Source organism: Olea europaea, unplaced genomic scaffold (assembly GCF_002742605.1).
Source record: "Olea europaea var. sylvestris unplaced genomic scaffold, O_europaea_v1 scaffold2715, whole genome shotgun sequence".
NCBI classification, from domain to species: domain Eukaryota; kingdom Viridiplantae; phylum Streptophyta; class Magnoliopsida; order Lamiales; family Oleaceae; genus Olea; species Olea europaea.
This window is the reverse complement of record NW_019245560.1, coordinates 44,321-55,212: the sequence shown is the minus strand read 5'-3', so window position 1 is coordinate 55,212 and position 10,892 is coordinate 44,321. Positions and strand designations below refer to the sequence as shown.

At 39.7% G+C, this 10,892-nt stretch overlaps 1 protein-coding gene and 1 long non-coding RNA gene across 2 annotated transcripts; both read right to left on the bottom strand.

Annotated features, from left to right (window-relative positions):
* Positions 1-401: 401 nt before the first annotated feature.
* Positions 402-947, bottom strand: LOC111383551. The gene is made up of 3 exons (XR_002700760.1): positions 785-947; positions 549-696; positions 402-456 (listed from the first exon to the last, which is right to left on the bottom strand). It is a non-coding gene; the product is annotated as an uncharacterized LOC111383551 (long non-coding RNA).
* Positions 948-1,807: 860 nt separating this feature from the next.
* LOC111383553 lies at positions 1,808-3,108 on the bottom strand. Its single transcript, XM_023007669.1, has 4 exons — positions 2,775-3,108; positions 2,572-2,663; positions 2,284-2,478; positions 1,808-2,116 (listed from the first exon to the last, which is right to left on the bottom strand). Exons 1-4 carry the CDS (start codon positions 3,106-3,108, stop codon positions 1,808-1,810), a joined length of 930 nt encoding a protein of 309 aa, XP_022863437.1.
* Positions 3,109-10,892: the final 7,784 nt, after the last annotated feature.

Below are 10,892 nucleotides of genomic sequence, written 5' to 3'. Positions count from 1 at the left end.
TGAATGACAAATTAAAAGAAGACATCATATCCTCCGCAGAGGAATTAAAGTGAACAGTAACAGTTTACATATGCATAATGTCCTAAAGAAAATTGTACAGAATGAAGAAAAGAATTCATGTTGCTTATTGGGACTGAGACTCAGTTGCTGAGACATGAGCCATTTACAGGAGAGCAGATTTAAATTTTGGTCCCTTTAAATGACTGAGATTTTCTACATCCTGAAAAGACACAACATAGGTTTTAGCCAATAATTTTCATTGAGTGCATTCCAAGCTTTGTAAATATACTGTACAAGTTCTTTGTGGAAATGACGTCTCAACAGCAAAGCAGTTCCAACAAATTTTTATGAGAAGTATTTTTAGCAATTAGGTATCAGTATAAAATAAACAAATATGTATTGACATGTCATACCATCTATGGATCGAGCAATTGAAGGATTATTCTCACCTAGCGCCTGTCAAAAGAAACACGATTACAAAGTAAAACTATGGGAAATTGTTTATGAGATGAGATTGCATGACAATAAGGAAGATTGTGTGTGCTTACTTAATTCAGATAGGGATATTTTTCTCCACCGTCGCACCTGTTCTAACTCCGGTATGGAATCCAATGTTTTCTTTGAGGAAGCGATTAGATCAGAGTATGCTTCGCTGACTAAATTATCAGAACCACTGAATAAAGACCTAACTGGTTCCTGTAGGCACGAATCTTCTTTCACAACGCTGTCTTGATGCCGTACATAGAATTCAAATGATAATTATATGTAAGAATCCAAAGCGAACCTGTTGAAGTCGGTTAGAACTTGAGAATGCTTTTTGCAGCGAGAATCATAATTCAAGTGATTTGTCCCAAAGAGCCTTAACAGGGTGAGGAGAGATGATCATGTTAGAACTCTGACCTGTGAAACCGAAATGCAGTGAATTCAAGCAGCTGTGAACAAGGAACTAGAACTTTGAATTATAGCAGAGGAGTTAAGATAGTGTTTGATTGCTCCACTTTTTCCATAGAAATTCCATTTTCCAACTTTTGGTTGTTTGATTATCCAAAATTTTTCATAGAATTGAGATTCTCACTTTCTTGCCGCGTCACCATTTTCCATGAAATCACGGAATTGAAATTCTCACCAAAATGGTGAGAATTGGGATTCCCGGTTACTGTAGCGATTTTTTAAATAATTTTTTATTTTATTATTTTTTTTTTTGCAATGGAAATAAATTCTAAGAATTATTGTAAAAAAATATTTCTCTTTTACAGACAATTTTCATGTAAAACAAAGACAAACGAACACCACAAGATAGATGATTTTCTTGAATTTTTTTTGTTCGCAATGAAAACAAATTTCATACTCAATACCAGTAAATTTTATCTCTTTAATTGACAATTTTCATGTAAAACAAAGTCAAACGAACATAAAAAAACACTTTTATTTCAACATTTTTCACGTAGAAAATTATATCAATCAAACACAATAATTTACAATTCTCAAGAAAATAATTTTTAGACAATTCAATTCCCTGGAATTCGTTTTCAATTTCATGTTTGCAATCAAACGCACCCTAGGTGAAATTATTGGAATTGAAAATAACTCTTTATTGAACTGAATAACCAAATGGCAATCCCACAGGCAATTTGAGAGTCCTGGGTTCCCTCCAAACTTAACAGAAATTCACTCAAACAATGTCTGACGTTCTCTTTCCCTCTATCCTTTTTATAGACATTCTTTCCTATCACTATTACACTTTTACCCTTCTAGTTACTGACTTAGTGGAATATTCTGGAATGTAAACTAACTTGGTTGCTTCACGTCATTCTTTCCTCTTCTGGTGTAAGTGAATCGAATGGGGGGGTTTATCATTACCCATCGTCCCAAAATCCACCTTGTCCTCAAGGTGGAAGCTAGGAAACTGCTGGCGTATGGTCTCAAAAGGTTTCCAAGTTGCTTCAAATTCTGGTAAATCCTTCCACCTGATCAAAACTTCTGGCTCATGATTCATGTTTGCAACACTAGTTCTAATAGCTAAGACTTCCTCCGGTTCAGTGATGAGATTCCCTGTTGCTCTGAGATGTGGATGAAGGGAGGAGATAGGTTGAGAGGTAACAATTGCCTTACGAAGCTAAGACACATGGAATACCGGGTGTATAGCTACAGTGGAAGGCAATTTTAGTTTATATGCAACACTGCCCACCTTTGAAAAAACCTCAGAAGGCCCATAGTACCTTGGGGGCAGGGGTGTATAGCTACAGTGGAAGGCAATTTTAGTTTATATGCAACACTGCCCACCTTTGAAAAAACCTCAGAAGGCCCATGGTACCTTGGGGGCAGCTTTTCACATGACCTTTTTCTCACAGATTTCTGCCGATATGGACGCAATTTAAGGTACACTAAGTCACCACCCTCAAACTGAATATCACGCCGATGCCCATCAGCCAATTGTTTCATCCTCAGTTGAGCCTTAGAGAGTTGAGCCTTAAGCTCCTGCAGATTCAAAAGAAGAGTTGGCTGTAAGACCCTTCTCAAACTGTAATATTGATGGAGGATCCCGACCGTACACAATCTGAAATAGGATACGTTGGGTTGCAGTGTGGAATGATGTGTTGTACCAAAACTCTGCCCACAGTAGATATTGACTCCAAGTGCCAGGTTTATTCGAAGCAAAACACCTTAGATATGTCTCAAGGCATCGGTTAACTACTTCCGTGTTTGAAGATGGTATGCGGTGCTATGCTTAAGAATAGTCCCCTGTGCTTTGAACAATTCTACCCAGAAGTTACTCATGAAAATTCGGTCCCTGTCTGACACAATTGAACGGGGCATCCCATGCAAACGAACTCTCTCTCGGATGAATAACTTGGCGACTTCGGGAGTTGTGAAAGGATGTTTTAGGCCGATGAAATGTCCATATTTACTCAAGCGGTCCACTACCACCAACACGGTATCTACCCCTCCAGATTTAGGAAGTCCATCAATGAAGTCCATGGAAATGTCATCCCAGATTGATTCCGAAATAGGCAAGGGCTGCAATAGTCCATAGGGAGATAGAGCCAGGTATTTATTCTGTTGGCAAACGGCATAGTTCGCCACATAGTCTCGCACGTCCTTCTTCATTCCCAACCAATAAGCATCCCGTGCAGCCCGTTTAAATGTCTTAAGAAATCCAGATGTCTACCTACCTTAGGATCATGGCTTTCCTGCAGTATGATTGTACAAAATGAGAGTTCTTGGAAAGGACCACCCGCCCTTGATATCTTAGTAATTCGTCTGTCAATGTAAATCCCGGTTTAGACTGGAGCCCAACCTTCATCTCAGTCACCACTTTGCCCCACACTTCATCGGCTGCTATTGCTTGTTTAAGCTCCTCCAGGTGCAGTGACCTAGGAGTAGAAATCATCATGTTACATATGCTGGGTTCGACCCGTGAAAGTGCATCTGCCGCTTTATTCTGCACCCCGAGTTGATATTGAATATCAAAGCTGTATCCCAGTAATTTGGTTAACCATTTTTGATGTTCTTCGCAAACCATGCGTTGTTCCAACAAAAACTTCAAACTTCTTTGATCAGTTCACACCACAAAATGCCGTCCCAACAAGTAATGCCGCCACTTCTGAACCGCAAATACAATAGCCATTAATTCCCGCTCATAGACCAATTTTCAACGAGCATTAGCTGGAAGGACATGGCTGTAGTAAGCAATAGGATGATGGTTCTGCATTAAAACATCTCCTAATCCATACCCCGAAGCATCAATTTCAATGACAAACTGCTGAGAAAAATCGGGTAGTGCAAGCACTGGCACATCTTTCATGGCTGCCTTCAGTGCTTGGAATGCAGTTTCTGCCTTATCACTCCAAAGGAACCCATTCTTCTCAAGAAGTTCGGTCAAAGGCCAGGCAATCTTAGCAAAACCCTCCATAAACTGCCTGTAGTAACCTGCGAGTCCCAGGAACCCTCGAAGCTCCTTGATGGTGCGAGGTGTGGGCCAACTGATCATTGCTTCAATTTTACTGTGATCCGTCGCCACCCATTTTTTCGAGATGACATGACCCAAATACTCAATTTTCGGCTGGCTGAATACACATTTTTTAACATTGGCATACAACCTATGCTCCTGTAGGCTCTCCAAAATAATTTGCAGATGCTGGTGATGTTTCTCAATTGACCCACTATACACCAGTATGTCATCAAAGAAAACAAGCACAAATCTCCTCAAATATGGTCGAAAGACTTCATTCATTAAATGTTGAAAGGTTGGCGGTGCATTTGTCAGCCCAAATGGCATGACCAGAAACTCATAGTGACCTTCATGGGTTCGAAAAGCTGTCTTGGGTATGTCCTCTGCCTTTACCCTGATCTGATGGTACCCGGACCTCAAGTCCAGCTTAGAAAATGCTCGCGCCCTATGTAACTCATCTAACAGCTCATCTATCACCGGCATTGGGAACCGATAAGGTATAGTAACCTTATTAAGGGCACGATAATCCACACAAAAGCGCCAACTCCCATTCTTCTTCTTAACTAACAGAACTAGGCTCGAGAAGGGACTGTAACTAGGTTGTATGATTCCAGCAGCTAGCATTTCCTAGACTAATTTCTCAATTTCATTTTTTTGAGCATACGGATAACGGCACAGTCTCACATTCACCGGGGCTGCCCCAGGTTACAGGTTGATGACATGATCTCATGTCCTTGTTGGAGGCAGTTCGAGGGGTTTCTCAAAAATCTAGCAATATTTCTTCAATAATTGCTTCAACAAATCAGGCGTTTCAGGCCCCATTTCCTCGGTCACCACCCCCGTACTCCCTAATTCCAGTAAAACCCCTGCTCTCCATTCTTGATTGACTTAACTATTGATTTCAAGGATACCTGTGATTTGTCCAAGCTAGGATCCCCCTGCAACACAATTGTCTCTTCTTCTACTTTAAAATGCATAGTCAAAGTTCCCAAATTAACCTGCATCTTCCCTAAAGTTTCCAACCATTTCATTCCTAGGATGACGTCTGTGCATCCTAGCTTCAGGGGAAGAAAGTCTTCCACTATGTCAATCTGTGGTAGGGACACCACCACCCCCCTACATACTCCCCCTACGTTGACTGCCAACCCCATCTCCATAGCTACTTGTACTGGTGATACTCAGCCCCAACTTCCCCACCAGCTTATTTGAAATAAAATTATGGGTAGCACTAAAATCAATCATCACAACCACGTTCTGCCCCAAAATGGTCCCCTGCAATTTCATGGTCCGAAGCGTTGATAGGCCTACCACCGATTTGATGGACAACTCAATTAATTCCCCCAGTTCATCCTTTTCTTCCTTCCCCACGGCCTCTAATTGCTCAACTCCCTCTTCTTCCTGGACCACAAGCACCTGCAACTCTTTATTGGCACACTTATAGCTGGCTTAAACTTTTCATCACAGTGGTAGTACAGGCCTCGTTCTCTCTTCCTCTGCAGTTCAGTATCAGTGAGTTTCTTATAGGGCGATGCCGATTTGACTGCCGACACTGGTCGTGGCATCGGAACAGCTGTTGAACAGAGAGGAACCCCCGAACCTTGTTGTGTCATCACTGTCATCTGGAGGGAGCAGGTGTCGGGCTGAAGGAATTAGGGCTACAAGCCGATTTCGAGCTGCTATTTTTGGACACAAATGGGCCTGCCCTAAGATGGGCTCGTTTCAAGGATTCATTTCTATCCTCTACTCTATGGGCTAACTCCATTATATGGCCCAATCCCTGGGGCCTCATCATTCTCACTTCGGCCCATATTTTTGGGCTCAACCCATTCATGAAGTTACCTTCCATCACTGATTCAGGGATAGTCGGTAGGGGAGCAGCCATTAATTCAAACTGCCTCTGGTAATCCTTCACTGTCCTCTCTTGTTCAACGCAAGGAATTTCTACAGAGCGATCCCTTCCTGAGAAGGGCGGAAACGATCCAGCAATAAAAGCTTCAGGTCCTCCCAATTTCTCATAGGTTGTCTGTTATCCTCCCATTAAAACCACGCTAATGCTTCTCCTTCGAAGCAGACAGCAGCAACTTCTACCCGTTCCCAATTAGCAATGTGATTCATATTAAAGTACCTCTCCACCCAAAAAATTCACCCGTCTGGGTCCTCGCCATTGAACACCGACATCTCCAATCGATGAATTCGATTGCCAATCTGTTCAACTTCATCACGCCGTCCCCTGACTTCAGTATTTTCTCCTGACCTTTAAGAGGTAAGTGGATCGTCCCGGTTTGATGTCATGTTCGGTGAATTTGTTTCCGCTCTTTTCTCCTTCCTGTCTCGTTCCAACCCATCCCACTTCTTCATCATCAAATTAAACTTCTCCAACAGCTCCGACACCTCTGACCTCATAGCCTCCATCCCCTCTTGCATACCTTGCACCCTAGTTTCCATCGCATCCATACGATCCGTGAGTGTCATTTCCCAGGTTGATGCTCTGATACCAAAATGTTAGAACTCTGACCTGTGAAACTGAAATGCAGTGAATTCAAGCAGCTGTGAACAAGGAACTAGAACTTTGAATTATAGCAGGGGAACGAAGTGAAATTATTGGAATTGGAAATAACTCAATAACCAAATGACAATCCCACAGGCAATTCGAGAGGCCTGGGTTCTCTCCAAACTTAACAGAAATTCACTCAAACAATGCCTGCCGTTCTCTTTCCCTCTATCCTTTTTATAGACATTCTTCCCTATCACTAGTACACTTTTATCCTTCTAGTTACTGACTTGATGGAATATTCTGGAATGTAAACTAACTTGGCTGCTCTATGTCATTCTTTCCTCTTCTGGTGTAAGTGAACCGAATGGGGGGTTTATCATATCAGCAAACCATCTCGGTAAAGTCGAAAATGGACATGGAGAGCTAAGGGGAACAACAATAAATCAAAACAGAGCCAAGATGTTCCCTCATTATTAGATTAAGATTAGAAAGAAAAAAAAAAAAAGTCTAGAACACAAGAACCCTTTTGCTACATTTCTTTGAAAGACCAGAAGGAAAAAAATAAAATAAAAGTAAAAACATATTCTAAGCAATGTAAAGTTGCATTATTTGAATGGCTTAAATTCATGCTAATTCAAGGATGGTAATGGATAAGCAATGGTAAAACAGTGATTAGAAAGGTTCATAACCTATGATTTTTTACAGCTTGACCTTTCTGAAGATCCTCATCCTTATGGCGCTTTAGATTTCTCAAAAGATCTCTGGGGAATAAAGGAGTAAGTTTGCATATATAGAATATAACATCACCTTAGATAGTCAACAACGCCAGATAATTTATCACTAGAGGACATTTATGATACTAAATATACCATTTATGTTTTTACATTAAGGCCCTATTCGAGCCCCATTATTTTCTCATTAAAATTAAAAATATGATCGTTATACATCACAACAAGTCACCATATTTAACTTTTTATTTCTTGTGTGGAGTCCATAACGACTATATTTTTCATTCTCATTTTTAAAATAATGTGGTTCAAACGGGGGCTAAAATTGACTAGCTAGAAATTACAAAATGGCATTTAAACCGCCTTGAACACTTTTCACAGAAATTTTTACAAGCAAGGTACCAGAAAAATATGGTTGGAAATTAACACCTTCATCACTTTTAAACCAAAATCTATTTTCTAATGCATGCAAGAATCACCCAATACTGTACTTCTATTTTGCAGTAAATCCAACTTTCAGTTTCATTCATTGACACCAAATGGTTGAAAGGAGCCTAAGTCTCATTTAGTATGTTTAAAAATATGAACTATTTGTAACTGTCCATTTTAACTGCCACAGTAGCCACCAGCATTCTTTTCGTAACACTGAAGTCAACATATACTAAAACCAAGAAAATACAAAACTCGATCCGAAAACCAATGCTAAGTTTGCAACCTTTCTGAAATACCACATAATTAGTTTTTCTACCAATTATGAATTAAATTGAACATACGGCTATGGAATGAAATGTGAGGGCCTAAGGGGTCATGTGTTGGAAAATAAGGGGTTGGAGAAGAAATAAAAACAAAATTATGGAAACAATTATGAATAAAAATCACGAAATACGTCAAGAATAAATTTGAGGTTTGAACACAGGATCGTTGTCCTCAAACTATATTTGCCCCCTCTCTAGATGCTTAAGGGTGTTATGGCAAATGGTTTGAAGGATTTTAACAACCCTTGATGCAAAAAATAACAAAGCACGAGAAATTTTTCGCCAAAACTTGATGAACACAATAAAGAAGAAATGAATATGAGTTATAGCATGAATTTGATTAATTGTGGAACAATGTATGTATTTCTTGTTTGTAATTATATTTGTATTGATCATTCATCACATATTTATAGGCCTCAATCAATACATCACGAAATGGTGCCAAAACAAGATGGAAAGTGGCAACTTTTAATCCAAAACGGCTCCCAAGTTTCAAATTGAAAAATCAGCCAACGGCTATTTTTTAACACTATGCGTACGCATAGTATAAACCGTGCGTATGCATAGTAGAAGCAAAATCAATTCTGATTTTTGAAAAATCACATCATTCGTATGCACAAAAATAAGCATGTGCGTATGCATAGGCAAAAATCAAATTTTTCATGTTTCAATTTCTTTTGATTCTACCAATTTCACAATTGAGTCCATTATCATTCCATTGATTTTGAACAAATATTCAACAATCCCCCACTTGTTCAAAATCAATAAGATCACATATTCAAAAAGACGACACTTATGCATAAAAATTAGATATCTTTCGATTTAAATCTAACCATAGTATAATTCAAACAAAGTAAAGTCGAAATTAGAGGTAGCATGGAAGTTTGAACCAATTATTCCTTGTGACAATACCGATAAGAACACACACATAAGTATCACGTGTTCTCAATTTTCTCAACTCACTTAGCGCTTTTATGGCCTTGCGCTTATCCTATTCGACAAACTTTTAAGAGAGAGAAACTCCAACTCTCTATTGAGGCGGCACCACCTCGAAGTTAGTCTAGGTGAAGTTCTTTCAGTACCTTTGTTACTTTTAGAGGTACTGTTGTTTTAGCACTGAATTTCATTAAGAGCTTTAAGCTTAACCCTCACTTCAGTAACAACCAGCATTATTTAATTAGGATAGGGTCATTGCGGATTAGAATAATGCTGCAACTGTTACCATATATAATGGCGAATATTTGGGAGAATGATTTGTTGCTAATTTTCAGGGAATTTATTTAGTTTCCTTTTAGATCAAATAACTGTAAATATATATACTATACACAACACAATGTAAAGGGCGATTTTTTGGACAGAAATTCCACGCAATTTGTTCAGTCTTTTTGTCATGGTATCAGAGCTAGGGTTCTAAGCTCTTACCTGCTGTGAATCTCACTTCGTTCGATGTATTCGGTCATCGTCGGTGCCTCTTTAGGAGTTCTCCGTTTCGGGTGTTGGGCGTGTGGGTTTGGTCGCCCGTCTGTGTACTTTAGGTTCGGCATCTTCTGCGTCTTCTGCGGTTGTCTTCTTCATCTTATGTGGTTATCTTCTTCGTCTTCTGCGTGTTGGTCGGGTGTCTTCTGCGTGTTGGACGTGTTGGGCGATTAGTCTGTGGCCACTTATTTTATTTCAGTTTCAGCACGTGGTTTATTCTTTTTTTTTTTGTATGGGTTCTTCATTTGGTTGAATATTTTATTCATCGCGTCATTTGATAAGTTGGACTCATTTATTATCCGCTTCAATGGAAAAAATTATTTAACTTGGGAATTCCAATTCCAATTATTTGTGAAAGGAAAAGAGTTGTGGGGACATCTTGATGGTAGTGATCCCGCTCCTAAAGATGTTGAGGCTTTGTCGAAGTGGGAAATTAAGGATGCTCTAGTTATGACTTGGATCCTTAGTTCAGTCGAGCCACACCTTATTCTCAATCTGAGACCTTACAAAACTGTTGCTGCTATGGCTCGACGATTTCAATTGAAGTATGAGATGGCTAATTTTACACAAGGAAGTCTTTCGATTGAAGAATACTTTTCAGGTTTTCAAAATCTTTGGACTGAATATTCAAATATAGTTTATGCTAATGTTCCCACGGTAGCCCTATCTGCTGTTCAAACAGTGCATGAGACAAGCAAGAGGGATCAATTTTTGATGAAGCTACGTCCCGAATTTGAGGCTACACGGTCCAATCTAATGAATCATCAACCTGTACCATCTCTAGATACTTGTTTGGGTGAACTTCTTCGTGAGGAGCAACGTCTAATTACTCAAGCTGCCATGGAGCATAGGGATACTATCAGTGCTCCTGTGGCTTATGCAACATAAGGAAGGAATAAGGGTCGTGACATGCGTGCTATCCAGTGCTATAATTGTAAAGCCTTTGGTCACATTTCTCGGGATTGTCCTAAGAAATACTGTAACTACTGCAAGAAACAAGGTCATCACATCTCTGTTTGCCCCATTCAGCCAGAAAAGAGGCATACTACTGCCTATCATGCCTCCACTAGTGCCTCTAGCTCTGCAGCATTGCCTACTGCTTCGCACGTTGTTCTAAATCCTGCTTCTGCATCCACCCTCACCCCTCAAATGGTACAACAGATGATCAATTCTGCTTTCTCTACTTTTGGACTGTTAGGTACTCATAAAACTTCGTCTAAACCATGGTTCTTCGACTCTGGAGCTTCTAATCATATGACCAACACTGTTATTCCTCTTTCCAATGTGAAAGAATACGATGGGAATCTAAAAATTCATACTGCTAATGGTAGTTCACTACCTATCAAAGCTATTGGTGATCTTTCAGAGTCTTTAACTAATGTTTTTGTGTCTCCCAATCTTTCTACAACTTTAATTTCGATTGGTCAATTAGTTGATAGTAATTATAATGTTCATTTCTCTCGTTCTGGTTGTGTTGTGCAGGATCC

What these genes read in the sequence shown, in the direction of transcription:
- LOC111383553 (XM_023007669.1), bottom strand. Translation starts at nt 3,108, where the DNA reads ATGAAGAAGGACGTGCGAGACTATGTGGCGAACTATGCCGTTTGCCAA. An exon ending in ATTCCACACTGCAACCCAAC is followed by an intron (nt 2,479 to 2,571) that starts GTATCCTATTTC and finishes TTGAATCTGCAG; the next exon opens with GAGCTTAAGGCTCAACTCTC. An exon ending in CTTCTGAGGTTTTTTCAAAG is followed by an intron (nt 2,117 to 2,283) that starts GTGGGCAGTGTT and finishes CATGTGTCTTAG; the next exon opens with CTTCGTAAGGCAATTGTTAC.